We start from the raw sequence: 18498 nt of genomic DNA on the forward strand, positions 1-18498 counted from the left end.
GGCCGCAGACCCGGATGTCCTGGGTTTAATTCCCAGGTCGGGCCAATAAAAAAGTTATTGGGTGTTTCTATCAGAAAATTCTCAGTAGCAGCCCGGAGTCTGGAAGTTGGAAGTGTGTACACTCCCGTGCCTCGGAAAGCACGTAAAGTCGTTGGTCCTGCGCCTGAACTCTTTCCGGTCGTGTCGGATTGCCGTCCCATCGGATTATGAGAGTTAGGGAATAGAGAGTGCACCTGTGTTTGCGCACACACTTGTGCACTATATTATCTCCTGCGTAGTTGGCTAACCTCACTTGAGATTGGCCGCCGTGGCCGAAATCGGTCTGGAGGACATTATTATTATTATCTATATATTCGTTAAGCCCATACACATATCTTCCATCAATAGCTCTATCCACCTATTCACCCTTGGGTGGTTTTATCTTTTATAAATATAACCAATAAATTTTACTATTCTCACGCCGAAAGCGGACAGAACTTAAAAAATTAAATTATTATTTATAAAAATAATTTAAACGCAAACATTGGTTGTAAATTAATAAAATAATCTGCTCAAAGAAGCATTATATTAATTTATTCATCCATAAAATCGTCTTACACATTGCAAGCAGATTTGTTCGTATAAAATAAATCGTTTGTACGATTCAATCTTCAGTAGAGAATCCGCAAAATCGAATTAACATCGTGTGAGAATCAATGAAGGTAACGGCTTGGTTCTATTTGTTTCACAATTCCTAAGACCTATATGCAAATGTTTAAATTTGCGTTATTTAATACAATATGATAAATTAAATATCTCCTGTCGTTTTATTACGTATTAATGTCTTTGAAATAAACTTTGCTTCAATTTCTTTATCAGGCGTTACACATTTGTTGACTTAATTATGATTTTCAGTTTTATTTTTTATTTAAAGTATCAAATGTAAAATATTTGCTTAAAGTATATAACTTTTCGAGATTACAATATTTTACGCTTAGAATTATTGTAACATAATAATAGACAATATATATTTGTATATAAACTGTGCATACAATATACATACTATAAAAATAGTAAACAAATTACTACTACAATCAAATAAATGCATTATAAAATGAAAAATAACGCAATTGAGGTTTTATTAAAAAGGTTTTATGTGAACTACGAAACTTTGTTCCAGAGTGGTCCACTCGCATTATCGTCTTTATTCAACAATATTATAATTGTAACTTTTATATATTTTTTTATTTTATTATTGTCTTTAATAAAGGATCACAAGTTTACATACATCACAAGTTTACATAACACATTACTCTAGGTAGGAGGTAAAATGCTCACCTTATTATAGGAAACCACAGCATACATCCTTTATAACTAACAGCAAATATTATAAACAATAAATTTCAAATTTACAACTTTACTTACTAAACCTCTTATATAAAGCATAAAAATACTAAAAATACAAATAGAATAAAGAGATGTTTATTTTAAAAATATTATTTTTAAATTTATTGAGGCAATCATAACTCCATTGTACTACATCTTTGTAAGTATCTATGATATATATGTATAAGTAACATTATAATATACGGTTGTTAATTAATAATTTATATATCTATCCTATCCTAAAAAAAAGCCGAGATGGCCCTGTGGTAAGAACGCGTGAATCTTAACCGATGATCGTGGTTTCAAACCCGGGCAAGCACCACTGAATTTTCATGTGTTTAATTTGTTATTTGTTTTTGTTTTGTTTCAATTTTGTTTGATTATAATTCATCTCGTGCTTTACGGTGAAGGAAAACATCGTGAGGAAACCTGCGTGTGTCTAATTTCACTGAAATTCTGCCACATGTGAATTCTACCAACCCGCATTGGAGTAGCGTGGTGGAATAAGCTCCAAACCTTCTCCTCAAAAAGAGGAGAGGAGGCCTTTAGCCCAGCAGTGGGACATTCACAGGCTGTTACGGATTACGGATATCTATCCTTAACAACATTTATCTTAAACAAAACAATTGTACTTCGAGATTGGTAGTTCAGTTTAGGTCAGTTTTTAGTAAATATAAATACTTTCAATAAAACTAAAATCAAGTAATTTTTATTCATTTTATTTTTATTTTTGAAATTTTTATTTACAGTTTTAGTATAAGCATAGAAGCCAGTAGTAGCTTGAGCAAATAGAGCTATTTTACCTCTATCATAATCAAAGTGCAGCATTATTATACCAATTTAAGCAAGTTGCTAATTAGTTAAAGTTATTATTTTGCAAGTATACGCTTATATTAGGAGAGAGAACATTAAGTAGCGTTGCAATTTGTAAGTAAATTACTTTTAACAGAGTCATTGTATTTGATTGACTTTAATTAAAATGGTGAAATGGAGTCTCTGGATTTCTTGCCGGTTGTTCTCGGTAGAATATACTTGTCGAACTGGTGGTAGCTTCATCATATGGTGATTTGGATTGTACGACCGATTGAATAAATAATGTTTGATTTGATTTTAATGACCTAATGATTTAGACAAGAGCGGTCAAATTTGACTCCATCATCAGTATCGTATATGGCAAACGTAAGCTTATATAAAAGAAAACTTATTGGAAAGTGGGTGAGATCAGGCATCAGCAGAGATATAAACGTTACTATATAAAAGATTCATTGAATCGGTTTAAAAATATATGTATTGGTGATTTTCTCCAAATATCTATAAATAAAACGTAGTTTAAAACATCGTAATTGGTTTCCATGTTATTGATATATATATCAAAATCCATGAAAACCCTTGTATTGATGTTAGACTGTCATAATACTGTTTTCATAGAAATGGTTATGCTTCATTTTCAAATTTTGAATAACGTCAAAGAAAATTATATAGGATAAGCTTGGAACTCGATAGAATAAAGTTTTAATCATCCAAATCGGTTTTCCATTTTCGAGAACTTGATGAAAATAGAGATAATTTAAAAAATACATACCCAATTGTTGTAACCTCCTTCTTTTTTTAAAGTCTGTTAATAAATAGAACGAAATAACATTAAAATGATTACTACTAACTTTCACATAATTTGATTTATTGAATTGTTTTCTAAAGGTTTTTACAACCTCAATACTTAGAATGATATTGAGTGTCGATAGTATGGATGCCATGAACTCCATCAACCATAAATTCCATTCCAGGGAACGCCAAGGGGCTTAATTGTCTTGTGATGTCACCGCACCTTTGTGTCTCAGGAAGTCTGCGCTCATACCTAGTGCTCTCATTCACAGCTTCATGTATAGAGATTGCTTGAGTGATCTAGACCTTTGACATCGCTTGCTATTAGATTACACTTGAAGCAACGATTCCTTTCAATATAGAGATAAATGATAATTTGTTTACAAATATTATGTAAATAGTATAATAATATAACAATTTATTTATATGTTTTCCAAATATAGACTGTTGATTTTTAACGCCTTTACCCTTCTGAAATCGCACGTATAAGTATTCACATTTCTACATGAACTTCTATTCAATATTTCATCTTAAGTTTCATCCTCTTAGGTGATGTTTTTTTTAAAAAAAAGCTTTAACAACTTTAAAACTAAGTGAGGGTCACGAGTCTAAGCATCAGTTTCCATATTTCTAACATGAAAGAAATGAGGCACTTGGACACTTTCATCACCCATTAAACCCTCTTAAGAGGTGTATTCTGAAAAAATCTATACCAGTATCTACGTTTCTACTGAGGAATTTCTGTGCTAAGTTTCATTTCATCCTGTTAGACCCAGACGTTTAGTCTGAGCGTCGTATGTATTGCTTATATTAAAATTTACACTCCTTTATAATAAAGGTATAATTTTGAGATATTTGTTTACTACGTTTTATAATTTAATATATTTCCGAGGTACATTTATAAATGTTTTTCATTATATTGTCACGCAAAAATGGCGCGTGACATTTTGTCATCTGAAATGATATAAAAATAATATGAAATAATAATATCGAGACAAATATTTTTGTTGCTTCTAAAAAAGTACAATGTTTGTGGTAAGCGACTGAATGAGTTTTGTTTTAATTATTAATAAATAAAATTTGCGTTATAAATTTGACAGGCGTTCTATGATATATTTAATCGGAAATTATGTCATGAATACAATATATGTGTATATTTATATCGACCGTGTGGATTAAGATTTTATTTTGAGTCTGTAATTGCAACCTAACACACTCACCCATTAAACCGAAACAATAGCAATATAAGTATTGCTGGGAAGTGGTAGATTACAAATTAGTAGAAGGTTTTTTTTTTTTTTTATAGAATAGGAAGGTGGACGAGCATATGGGCCACCTGATGGTAAGTGGTCACCAAACGCCCTTAGACATTGGCATTGTAAGAAATGTTAACCATCGCTTACATCACTAATGCGCCACCAACCTTGGGAACTAAGATTTTATGTCCCTTGTGCCTGTAATTACACTGGCTCACTCACCCTTCAAACCGGAACACAACAATATCAAGTATTGCTGTTTTGCGGTAGAATATCTGATGAGTGGGTGGTACCTACCCAGACGAGCTTGCACAAAGCCCTACCACCAGTAGCCTACCACCAGTACCTAACCAGACGTTCACAAAGTCCGTCACTACCATTAACAGCTATAATCACCACTGGATAAATAAGCTAAGTTATTAAAAATATATATCATTTATTCAATTCATATTTCATTCATAAACTGCAGAGATATTCTGTAAGAATTCATTTCGTATCTCGCTCTAGACTATTCTGAGAAGGCTTTAAATGTAATAATTTAATTACTATAATTTATCTATATATATATTATATTATATCTAATATTCATTTGTTATTTGATCCTCCAATATTTAAGTAAATAAGACTTTGTAAAAACATTACTGGGATAAATTAAAATATTTGTGTCATATATAATCTTGATAAAAGAAATAAATTTAAAACAAATAGGTTATCATTATTTTATTTTATCACAATAATACAGAATTAAGTTTAATAAACTTCACTTAGGGCAATCTTCTTGCTTCACACATTTGCCGCTGGTGGTGTCCCTCACGGTTGGGGGATCGCAATAACAAGCTGAGTAATCACAAATAGCGGCCCTGTTATCTGCTACTGGGTTCGGATTATCGCAAGTTGCTTCGGGAGTTAGTGCGCCACAGCCGGTGGTGTACGCATGGGTACCAACCTCGCACTCCCTGACGCCTGTAAATTTGAAAATACATTTAAGTTTTCTATCTATTTATCTTGGTCAAAGTGAAATCATCTCATGTCGTATGTACGCTTTGACACGTATATACGACTTACCGAGGAGACCAGGACCCCAGAAGCCGAGATGGCCTAGTGGTAAGAACGTGTGAATCTTAACCGATGATCGTGGGTTCAAACCCGGGCAAGCACCACTGAATTTTCATGTGCTTAATTTGTGTTTATAATTCATCTCGTGCTTAACGGTGAAGGAAAACATCGTGAGGAAACCTGCATGTGTCTAATTTCATTGAAATTCTACCACATGTGTATTCTACCAACCCGCATTGGAGCAGCGTGGTGGAATAAGCTCCAAACCTTCTCCTCAAAAGGGAGAGGAGGCCTTAGCCCAGCAGTGGGACATTAACAGGCTGTTACTATACTATATCTATTTATCAGCAAAAGAGGGTAAAATCAGATCTCTGTCCAAACGTTGTTTCCCTGGAAACCGAGCAGCGAGCTTTAGCGGCAAGCCTTAAAGTAGGTACATTGTCAATACGCCACCGACCTTGGGCTTTGACTTAATTACACTGTCTCATTCGCTCTCAACACCACAATACAACAATACTAAGTCTTGCTGTTTGGCGGTAGCATATGTGATAAGTGACTGGCGTGACTGGATCCAGATGGGCCTGCACAAAAGCCCTACCACCAAATAAAGCATTCGAAAAGTTTATATACTCATAAATATGACTTCTAATTGTATTATCACAAGCTGTGTGTAACTATAACGTGAACTACGGCTTCATTTATTATTAATTTTATTTGTAACATAATATGTTCTATTATATATAGTTTCTAGTTCTGAATAGTATGTTAGAACACACGTTATTTATTATTCAAACATTAATGAGGCTGATTACACAATTACCGACTTTTACTACAGATTTTCTATATTATTTAATTTTCATGTACTTTAATTAAAAATAAATGAATGTTATACAACGTACATAATACATGCCTTAATCAACGCAATTGCGTTTTATATTTTATTTGATTATGGTGTTTTTAAAGATCTTTGGACGTGAATTCAATTTCAGATGCAACGATTATTTTCGCTTCTGTTTTTTTTTTTAATAACTGTGACACATAAGACTTCTAAATTAAAATATTATAAAAAAATAATTATTTTTTCTTAGTTTAATAGCTCATGAGACAGACAAAATATGTAGCTTTTTTTAATGTTTATTATGTCAGCATATACAATAAATTGTCGGTCCCGTAAATATTTTTTTTGTAACATTTGTAGATCTCCGTAATGTCAGAAACGTCACAGCATTCATATTCATATTATAAACTTTTTCTTTAAATAAAAATCGTCCCATCACTTGAAACCTTTATAATCGGATATACAATTAATAATATTATTTTTTTTAATATTTTTTGTACATACATTCACCTTCAAGATAACCTGTAGCCATAAACTAGGAAGGCCCGTGTCTTAGGGGCCAGTGTTATCCCATACAGTGATTACATTTTACATTAAATTATTGTATATACGTATAGACTCATTAATTTTTAGCATTAGCTATATTTTATATAACTTAAAACAATTGCGACAAAAAAGAAGCAAGACTGAAATCAAGTTTGTAAGATTCCTAAATAACAATTACATTGGTATTAATCATATTCAAGTAAACAAACATATATAGACCATTCTACATAAGGCGCCATTGTAGTACTTATGACATTAACAATAGAGCTGTTTTTTAATTAAATGTTTGTTAAGGAAAATTAGGGGTCAAGATAATAACTCAAGATAATGTCAAGGTGTTGATTTCTGTTAGTAGTTAACCTTATCTTTATATTTACTAACAGACATGTCCGACTTGGTCCGCGTACAAATCTTGAATTCTTAATTTTACTAATAAAATTACAAAATAAGAAGGGCAAAGATCAAACTTATATTCTATGTGATTATTTAATAGAAAAAAGTGTAAATATTTTAATCTAAGCAAAGTTCAAGCTTAGCCGAGAAGGCCTAGTGGTTAGAGCGCCTGAACCAATGATCGTGGCTTCAAACCCGGGCAAGCACCACTGAATTTTCATGTGCTTAATTTGTCTTTATAATTAATCTCGTGCTTGACGGTGAAGGAAAACATCGTGAGGAAACCTGCATGTGTCTAATTTCATTGAAATTCTGCCACGTGTATTCTACCAACCCGCATTGGAGCAGCGTGGTGAAATAAGCTCCAAGCCTTCTCAGAAAAAAAGGGAGAAGAGGCCTTAGCCCAGCAGTGGGACATTAACAGGCTGTTACTGTACTGTAATTTCAAGCTAACAGAACTGGCGAGCAGCACCGTGTGTAATATTATAAAAATACAGAATTTCTCATTTCATTCCTTATTAAACTTATTATATCATATTAAAATTAAACGTGTACAGGGGGTACACAGGGGGTTTTAATTTAAAAATGGAATACGGAGCAAATATTTTTTGTTTTGTCAAACAGACTACGGTGCCTAGAATGATGATAAAGTTATTTATTCCAACTTTTCATTTTAGAGATCTTCCTTTACTTAGTCAATGTCAAACAAAATAAACGATACTAATAAAATTGAACGATAATAATATTATTATTAACCATTCCCTTACTTATTATATGTACCAGAGAATATTCGAGATTACCGTCTCCATGGTATCTTTCCAAAAATGTCGAGAATTCCTCAATATGAATTCATAATTGAGTATTTAATTCCTATCTATTCATAAGTACTCAATAATGTAAATATAATGTATGATCAATTAATTATATATTTATTGTTATCAACGGAGAAATGAAAACAAACTTGTTATGAAAACAATACTATTTAAGATAAAACGTTTTTTATTTACTACCTAAATAACTACCGCAAAACATTTAACTACTACGAATAAGTTGCGACTTTGCCCCGAAACATTAATAAATATTTTGTATGACTGAAATATCAATTAAAAAGAAGTAATTAATCATAAAATGATGAATTTAACAATATTTTATAAATACCCGAAGTGAACGATTCAAATTAACTAATTATTTACATCAAAATCATTTACAGATCAAATACATCTTAAACTGACAGATAACAATTACGCGCCTAAAAAAGTAATAATAAAATAAAAAGCCCGTGACAGTTACGATGTGTAAGCTGCCAGTGCTATTGTCCACAGATATTTGCTTACAAGATATTAATGCTTTTTTATTCGTCTCATCGCAAAAAAGTTTAATACAAAGGTCATATTTTACAGTCTTACAGTAACAGCCTCTGAATGGCCCACTGCTGGGCTAAGGCTTCCTCTCTCTTTTTGAGGAGAAGGTTTGGAGCTTATTCCACCACGCTGCTCCAATGCGAGTTGGTGGAATACACATGTGACAGAATTTCAGTGAAATTAGACACATGCAGGTTTCCTCACGCAGTTTTCCTTCACCGTCAAGCACGAGATGAATTATAATCACAAATTAAGCACATGAAGATTCAGTGGTGCCTGCCCGGGCTTGAGCCCACGATCAACGGTTAAGATTCACGCGTTCTTACCACTAGGCCATCTTGATTTTTAGTCTTGTTATAGTAGAAATAATGTAATATTAAGTTGTGTTAATATGAGAAACCTGGGATAATGCGTACGGTGGAGGAAGAGTGGTGTTCAATGAAGAACAAAATATTAAACATCAATAAGACACACTTGAAAAGAGATTGGATTCCTAAGCAGAGTTGGATGACAGAAAAAATATATGATCTTATCGAAGAAAGGAGAATCTACAAGAATTCCGACAATAGCAAGTATACTGAGATTGATAAGAAAATTCGGCGTGAAGTTCGTTATGCTAGAGATGCTTGGTATCAGTGCAAGTGTGATTTTGTGGAGGACCTTTATGCTAAACATGATGCATTTAATCTGCATAAGGAAATAAAATATTTGGTAGGACACAAAAAGACCACTCACCAACTTACGGATGAAAATAATATTCCCATATTAGATATATCAGGAAAAAAACACCTATGGGAACAATACATTTTATCAATGTTTGCCGACGATTTCCGAAGCATAGCGGTAAATTGTGATCCAAATGAGGGATATCCTATCCTGAAAAATGAAGTCACAAACGCTCTTAAAAAAGCTAAAACGGGAAAATCAACCGGACCGGATAATGTTCCCATAGATGTACTCAAACTTATTGAAGACGAAAATATTAACTTCCTGGTTAAATTCTTTAACTTGGTATACGACTCTGGCCACTTACCCAAAGACTGGCTAACCTCAACTTTTATTACGCTTCCTAAGAAGACCAACGCAAGAAGGTGCGAAGAGTTTCGAACGATTAGCCTTATGAGCCAAGTATTGAAACTATTTCTGAATATCATCCACGAGCGAATAAGAGCTAAATGCGACGAACATCTCGCAGATAGTCAGTTTGGTTTTCGAATAGGAGTGGGCACGAAAGAGGCTCTTTTCGCAATGCAGGTTCTCGTACAAAAATGCAGAGACATGCAACAAGACGTTTTCCTTTGTTTCATCGATTACGAAAAAGCCTTTGACAGAGTACTGCATGACCGTCTAATTGCAATATTACATGATATCGGCTTAGATGAAAAAGATGTACGTATTATCCAGAATCTGTATTGGAACCAGAAGGCTACTGTACGAGTTGACAATGAGGAGACTGATGAGGTAGAAATAAAGAGAGGAGTCCGACAGGGCTGTATATTATCACCCACGCTATTTAATTTGTACTCGGAACAAATAATAGCAGAAGCAATTGAAGGCCAAGAATGTGGAGTCAAAATAAATGGCCGGTATATTAACAACATCAGATACGCTGACGATACAGTCCTAATAGCATCATCTCCTGAAGAGCTGCAATTAATTATGAGCCGTGTTAATGAGTGCAGTGAAAACGCTGGTCTGAGGATGAACCTATCAAAAACGAAGATCATGGTGTTATCTAAACATAGCTTCGATGACATTGCTATCATTGTAGCAGGCCAAAAAATTGAGAGGGTGCGCAAGTACAAATATCTGGGGACATGGCTTAATGACACCTGGAGCTGTGAACAGGAGGTAAAGACTCGCATCGAAATAGCTCGAAGTGCCTTCTGCACGTTGAAAAAAGTACTCTGCAATCGCAGACTTAAGATCCCTGTGCGCATACGACTCCTATATTGTTACGATGCGAGGCGCGGACAATTAAAGAAGACCTCAAAAAACGTATAGAAGCTTTCGAGATGTGGGCTTATAGACGTATGTTGGCCATTAGTTGGACTCAAAAGGTCTCCAACGTGGAAGTTCTGCGACGCGTCAACCAAAAACGGCAACTTTTGGAGACTGTCAAGAAGAGAAAAGTTGCATATCTCGGACACGTGCTTAGGCATGAAAGATATGAACTTTTGCAACTGATTATGATGGGAAAAGTTGCCGGAAGGAGAGCTTTTGGGCGCAGAAAAAAGTCTTGGCTGTGCAACATCCGTGAAAGGACGGGAATCGCGAGTGCTGTCGAACTCTTTCGCCTCGCGAAGAACAAGAAGGAGTACTTAAAGCTGACTGCCAACCTTCGCTAGTCGGAGTGGCACTCGAAGAAGAAGAAGAAGTTGTAGTTTGTACCGTCACCTTAAAAACCTTCTTCCTTTCTGTGTCGGGGAGACTTATATACCGAAAAAAAAAACTAAGTCAAGATATTGTTTAATACATTTTATATTGATGCCTTAAATTTTAACAATCTTATTGACGTAATTGTAACACCTTGAACGCGAAGAGGCATGATGGTAGTGCTCTATTACCACCATAAAAGTAACACCACATAACAAGTCGTAATTTATTCGCTATTGTGGTATAGTGGTTTAGTTTCCCAAAGCTTCAAGTGCTTACTTCAATGGATGCACTTAATACAAAAAATCTCTTAGGTCTTACGAAAATCACAAGTTCTATTGCAGCACCTCTATTCCACTCTACCAAACACTCTTCATGTACATGTTCATAACATGTGTATATTTAAACACTAAACGTTTATTTTTGAATGTGTAATAAAGTTATATACCAGGATTTTTAAATATAAGTTTGAAATATTTAGTGAGTCACATACTAGGGGCCGTTTGTTAAAATACGACGATAAGACCCTTTTGTGAGAGCAAAAAGACTGACACAGTGAGCAATACGCTTAACACTACGTTGCTCATACTCTTATATATTAAACAGGCTCATTACCCAAACACACGCAAAGCCTAAAACATTGCTGTTAAAATAACTTATGAATACATATTGTATATGGACCTTATACTAAACTAGTCTTCGCAGCAGTGGCGGATTTACCAGCAGGCTGAGTAGGCTTCAGCCTAGGGCGGCAGATTTTTGGGGCGGCTCAAAGAAATCAAAAAGATTTCTTCTTGACGGTTTTCTGATGCTTTACAGATAGAAGGCAGCAACAAATTTTGCTGATGACTTGTCATTGTACATTTAACGGTGCAGCAAAATTCCACATTTTAGAGTAAAACGGTGAGTCTCGCATATCCTCATACTCATGTGGGGGAAACGCTTAAACGCGTTTTTCCAGCGAGAAAATAAACGCCTCCAACCAGTAGTAGGCATGTAAAATATAACAGAGGCAAGGGCGGCAAAAACTTTACAGTATATACCATGAAAACTTGTAAATCCGCCACTGCTTCGCAGTGAACTCGTTTCCCTTAAATTAAATAGCTACACCCTTGAAATTGAGTAGAAGTCAAGAAACCAACTGGTATTTACGAAGAAATGTTACTCTCGGTGCCGTGATTTAACAAATGGAGCCATATGTATGAAGAACAGAACATTCGTACTGTAAGGAACTGTACTGTAATGTATACCCTATTCCGATCGGAGTAGGAATAAAGGTAAGCAAACCTTAGAATTACAAATTGCATACGATTTTCTAATTGTTCTGCTGTATTACGCACTATAAACAGTTCTTGATTAATTTACCTTTATTTATAATACAACACTATTCCACTTAACAAGTTATAACTACATTAATTTACCTTTCGAAGTTCCGATTATAATTTCGCGCACATTGAAAGCGCCATTTTTTCTCGAATCCATAGTGAATATTTAAAGATTTCGACCAATGTGATATCGCGACAATTAAAATCGGTGACCAATAATATCAATGTCAAAGTTGTTTATTTGGGTTTATTCCTCTTGTGATTGGAATAGGCTTTACGTTGGATGAAAATGTTTCTAGTTAGACACAATACCTTTTCTAATAACATGACATTTTTTAGGAAGATTTATTTATTAATGTAAGTAAGATTTAACATCGACTAATCACTTAGCACTTGTTATAAAATACAATTAATTTTAATTGTACAGCCTATGAATATCCCACTGCTGGGCTAAGGGCCTCCTCTCCTTTTTTTTTTTTGATGAGAAGGCTTGGAACTTATTCCAACGCGCTGCTCCAACGTGGGTTTGCGGAATACACGTGTGACAGAATTTCAGTGAAATTTGACACATGCAGGTTTCCTCACGATGTTTTCTTTCACCGTCAAGAACGAAATGAATTATAAACACAAATTAAGCACATGAAAATTCAGTGTTGCTTGCCCGGGTTTGAACCCACGATCATCGGTTAAGATTCACGCGTTCTAACCACTGGGTCATCTCGGCTGTAAATGTACAGCGTGATTTGAATATAAAAATTGCTAGCAAAATTATCTATTGAAGTCAAAATAATCTAATCATTATATAATTTTGAATTTTTTTTATTCAATTTATATATACAGACATTCTTATAAAATACAAAATTAAAATAAAAAGAACAAAATACATATAACAAATTTAAAGCAGAAAAACGCCGTCTAAAAGATTGTCCTGTGGCATTGTACCCAAGACGCTGGCACTGTTGCCTCTCTCGCCGCTAGACTCAGCCTTAGGGCTAAATAAGCGCCAGCTCTTGAGTCACCAGAAGTGTTGACCAGTTTCTTAGAAATATCTTTTATGATTCTTTTTGTATCGGACATGGACCAAATGTTTCAAAACCCAGCCCCGAAATTCATATTCGTTGGATAAAAGAATTCTATATTACGAGACGTATACGCAAGTTGCATCCCACACAGAACACGTCCTATCGACCATGGCACTAATGTCGCTTCATCGGGTCTCTTGCCATCATCTCTGCATGAACCATTCGGTTCCAAAGTGGCAGGAATCGATGCTGTGGCAAAAGCCCGACGAAGTATGTCATTAAGAGATCCATGGGGATATGCACTGCCAGCGCTTTTGCGGCACCTAAGTCCATGAGGCTCGCCCACCTTTAAATCTAAGCGAAGTAATTACTTCGCTTAAGTTTAAAGGTGTAAAAAAAATACTGTCCCTAGATTTTATAAGGGAGAGCCTAAAGCCAGTGGCCTGACTCTCTTTCAGATACAGCTAGCAGTCTTGCACGGTCTGTATCTGAAGTACACTGGGATAGGAGCAAATTGTCTGTAAGCTTAATACGGGGTAAATCCCAGTGCTTCTGACAAGTTATATATGAGGGAAATACTTTCTCAGGGCAAGAAACACTCCAAGCTGTCCTAGCATTAGCAAGATCCTTCACAACATCGAACTTGGAAAGCTTAATATCTGGCTGACGAGAGTGATAGAACCATTAGCAGAGGCCAAGAAAGCTGGGAGCGCCAAAGATGACGTAGACCGTATACCTAAGCCGCCATATTTGACTGGAAGAGTTGATTGTGTCCAAGAACGTGTATCGTAAAAAATAATTGAAAATTTAGAATTTTGGCTACGGTGTCTTTAAGTAAGGCATCAATAGCGGCTGTAATAGAAGGAAATTTCCAAAAGGGGCTGCTGCGTAATAAATACATAAAATTTGGGGCAAATAATCATTATATTATTTAAGTTCAGACATTTAAATAATAATAAAAATATTTAACATAAAATAGAAGAACAGAATTATATCAACAAAGACATATTTAATGTACAGCAATGCTATTCTGTAAGATTTTATGTCGTGAAATGTTGATGCGCATATCCTTTGAATGTTCAAATTAGTACATTCATTGTCACAACCTTGCCGACTTAGAAATTTGGGGGTTTGAAACTAATAACTCGCGACCTGCAGCCGTACTAATTAGCTATTTATTTCACTAAATTATTGTATTACTATTAGTTATCGGCCCATTTTATTTATTTACTAATGAATAGATACATTAATAGCACACTTATCTGTTCTAAAAGGGAGGGAGAAAACAACTGACGAGAAGTGTTTTACTGTTAAGCACCACTACATATTATATTTTTGAACATTAAAATTAAATAAATGGAATTCTTAATTTGTTTGGGGTCAACTCTAATTGTGTAGGTGAAAAAAATGTTGACGCTATCCAAATTTCTTTAACTAGAAAATAATTGTGTAATCAAAAAATAAAAATCAAAATACTTTATTCCATATAGAAGCATTATACTAACTTATTGATTGTCAAATTAGAATCTACCACCGGTTCGGAAAAGAAACACCCAGCCCTAAGAAGAACCGGCTAAAGAAACTCGGCATGATGAACGTACTTTTAATTGTTGAAAACAAGTCAATACATTCAAAGTTAACAACAATCAGAATTGTTGTAATATGATACTTACCTAACAACAAAGATAATTGACACTGATAAAAGACACTGAATTTTCATGTGCTTAATTTGTTACTATAATTCATCTCGTGCTTGACGGTGAAGGAAAACATTGCGAGGAAACCAGCATGTGTCTAATTTCACTGAAATTATGCCACATGTGTATTCCACCAACCCGCATAGGAGCAGCGTGGTGGAATAAGCTCCATAACTTTTTCTCAAAAAGGGAGAGGAGGCCTTAGCCCAACACTGGGACATTCACAGGCTGTTATTGTTACTGTAATAGTATGTTTAATTATATTATATACTAGCGATCCGCCGCTACAGAAAAAAAATATCTTTTACTATTATTATATACTTTTACGCCAATAATAGGAAGAAAATTGATGAATTGGTTTATATTATTGGAATTGTCGAGGGGATCTCTATTTTTTTAAATATAGTCTATGTATAGGTGAAAAGGTGGTTACGTAGGTTATGAGTTTATCCATTACAAACAAACATACAAAAAAATCTAATCTTATAAGTATAGATTACATATATAAGTACTTACACTTTCCTAAGGCATATATACACCCTCGTGGATATAAGGACTCGGCCAATGATAACCCGACGAAGGCCAAAACACATAAGATTATAACAGATTTCATTTTAACAGAATATTATTTTGTATGACCGTATAATACAAAAGCTTGAAGCTATTTGAGACGATACATTGGACATACGACTTTAAATAGCCTCATTGATTGCGTCATATTGATGTTTTTTTTATCTTTATATATACATGAATGTTTATTATTCTTGATTTTATATTGTTTGTCTGTTTGTATTATAAATTGAGGATAATTATTTTGTTATACTGGTTATGATTTGAAGTTTGCAAGGTTGAATATTGATTTAAATACGAGCTACGTTATCCGGCTTTAATTGTGATTTTCATATAATGATGGGTCAACCACGGATTTTTCTTTAAATCTTAGATTTATATCTTATTTACATATATTTGTTAAATGAATAAAATAGGGTTTGTTTTTTTACCGCATTACTCTAAATATCAAGTACAATAAAAAAATGAGTTATTTAGCTATTTTTTTTGAGAAAGCTTGCAACGATCAACCTAAAACCTTTTTTTTATTTAATTCGCTGGAAAAACTCATTTACGCCTTTCCCCCACATGAAGTATGTGAAACTAATCGGCACTGACTGAGTCAGAATAACCACTAAAAAACCCACTCCGGCTTTTCATTGGGCGTCACGGGGGTGCCTGCGTCGTGATATCCATCCCGAAGGTTGGTCCAACTCTTCAAGTTTTAAATTCTTAGGGGGTTGTCGGAGTATGGAGACCCTCCCTAACCCCGTTGACGCTCACGATGGGGAGACCAGATCTTCCTCGTACGATACTCTCGTATTGCTCTTACCACTATAACTCTCCGTGGTCACCACAAAAGAGACCTGTTTCGAGCGGCAAGTGTGACCACTAGAGTGGCTGCACCATACAGTACCATCAAGCACGCAACATTGGCGATCAAGCTAATTCCTATGGAGCTGAGCTACTGCTCGTGTGGTATGGTATCTACTGCAGCTGCGTTTAACTCCGGTGAAACCACGCGGATCAGCTAGTCACAATCAAATACTTGAAAAAAAAAACTCTTCTAATATAAGAACAATGTAACCTTCAACAGGTTCAGACCATAACAACCGGCTTAAATTTATCGATTTCTTGTTAAACCCAAGCTCATAATGTCATTTTACAGTGTACTAGTTTCCGCCCGAGTCTTCGCATGCGTGTTTAGGTTGAAGGTTTACATCTGACAGATGTAAAAAAGTAGCCTATATAGACATATATATGACAGACTTTTGCATTTATAATATTAATATAAATATAGTAAATGGTTTTAAGCATTTTGATTTTTTTTAATATTTAGATCCGAGTCATCCACCTGTTTGTCCGCTGTTGTATGTGAGAAATTGATAAAATCACTTGGTGCCAATGTTCATAGACGGTGGTGACTACTCACCATCAGATAATTACCATTACCATTTGCCATTCTACCAACATATTTAAATTAAATCAATACATAATTCGCAATATATTAAATATATATGTACAAGACGAATTAGTATAATTTACCACAAAAATTCTAGTTATTGCTTAAGGCTTACTTCGACGTTATTAGATTAATTTAAATTCCCTTAATCTAAAATGATATCAGAATTTCAATTGAAATAAACGCTTATGATGAAATTTCACTGTCTGTTCGTCTCCCTGTCATGGTTTATTTTCAATGTAATTTCTGACAATAAATTGAATTTCAGTAAATGAATTAATTTTAGTTAATGTTACCTATATTCTATACAAATAAATATAATCGAAGTGTCTGTCTGTGATTCAAAAACTGCCTCTTTTAAAGTTAATATTGCTATTTGCAAGTTACCAAAACCAAAACAATTATTTTTTTGTCTGTCTGTTTGTTTGTCCGGGATAATCTAAAGATTGTCTTTAAAGACATCTAAAAATTAAGAATTAAAATAATTATGAAGTATTTCAAAGCTTTTTTTTAGTCTTTATTTCATCAAACTCGGTTGAGTCTATCAAAAGTTACAAAAAATTTTAAGTTAACGTACGGATGTTTGTTACATGCTGCGGCCTTTATATAAGGCCGCGATAGATGTTGGTGTGATTCGTAAGAAAAAATTATTTCATTAATCACAATAAAAAACTATTCTAAGAGCGTGGAAAATACCTGAAAAACTAGCTGGACGTGCTTAATAAATGTTGATACAAAATTAAATTATTTTTATGAATTTCAGTCCACCTACAATACGTACCACTTACAATATTGCAAAGAGATACTTTCGTGTAAAACAAGTAACAGACAGGAGGCGTTGGAAATAAAACTATTGTAGAAGTAAGACAAAAATAACTGCGGAATAATTTAAAAATATTTTTTTCTGTTTATGTCAGGTCAGTGGGGTTAGACAGTAACTGGTCGAACGTTGACGACCAGAGGAAAATAAATTGAAATTCTTTTAGTTGGTAACCATTTATTATTTATCAAAGCAATTAATCTTTAAGTATGATATGCATATCAATATACACTATATATGTGGAATTAGAGATATGAAATGATTAGAAAAGTTACTCGTCGTAACCGTAACGAATGCGGTACCGTTCCTGCGGTAGAGGGATTTCGAATTGCAGCATCAATCAATCTCCTGAACAACTCCTGAGTATCCATAGATTTTAGTCTCCATGGACTTTAGGAGCGGAGACCTTAGACTACATCGCAAAAAAAAGCTGAAACAAAATAGGTACTGGTGAAACAGCGGCGTTTAAATTAAAGAGGTTGGAGTCGAGCAGAGCCAAGAACTTCAAATTGTACCTGCTCCTGATACTCGCGTAATATAAATCCTTCTTCCTCAGCCGTGACTTTTGGTCGGCTGGGGTTGTGTACAGAAAGTAATAGGGTAGCAAATGAATTAATGAAGATTTTTATTTTGCCCATATTGTTACATAAAATTACGAATTAAATAAAATTAAATCACAATAAATCACATCAAATTACAATAAATCATATCATATAATCAATCAATCAACACCCAATCATTGTCCACTGCTGAACATAGGCCTCTCCCAAGGTGCGCCAAAGCTCCCTGTCCTCCGCCTTCCGCATCCAGTTGGTGCCCGCCACCTTTTT

At 34.4% G+C, this 18498-nt stretch overlaps 1 protein-coding gene across 1 annotated transcript; it reads right to left on the minus strand.

Moving 5' to 3' along the window:
* Positions 1–4928: 4928 nt before the first annotated feature.
* Positions 4929–15520, minus strand: LOC126776537 (uncharacterized). Its single transcript, XM_050499133.1, has 2 exons — positions 15354–15520; positions 4929–5186 (listed from the first exon to the last, which is right to left on the minus strand). Exons 1-2 carry the CDS (start codon positions 15448–15450, stop codon positions 4984–4986), a joined length of 300 nt encoding a protein of 99 aa, XP_050355090.1. The 5' UTR covers positions 15451–15520; the 3' UTR covers positions 4929–4983.
* Positions 15521–18498: the final 2978 nt, after the last annotated feature.

This window comes from Nymphalis io, chromosome 20 (genome assembly GCF_905147045.1).
Source record: "Nymphalis io chromosome 20, ilAglIoxx1.1, whole genome shotgun sequence".
Taxonomy (NCBI): Eukaryota; Metazoa; Arthropoda; class Insecta; order Lepidoptera; family Nymphalidae; genus Nymphalis; species Nymphalis io.

Bases quoted from the DNA above. Each gene is read 5' to 3' on its own strand.
- LOC126776537 (XM_050499133.1), bottom strand. From the start codon at position 15,450: ATGAAATCTGTTATAATCTTATGTGTTTTGGCCTTCGTCGGGTTATCA. The intron at 5,187-15,353 runs GTAAGTACTTAT...TCAAATTTACAG, and splicing joins TATATATGCCTTAGGAAAGT to GCGTCAGGGAGTGCGAGGTT.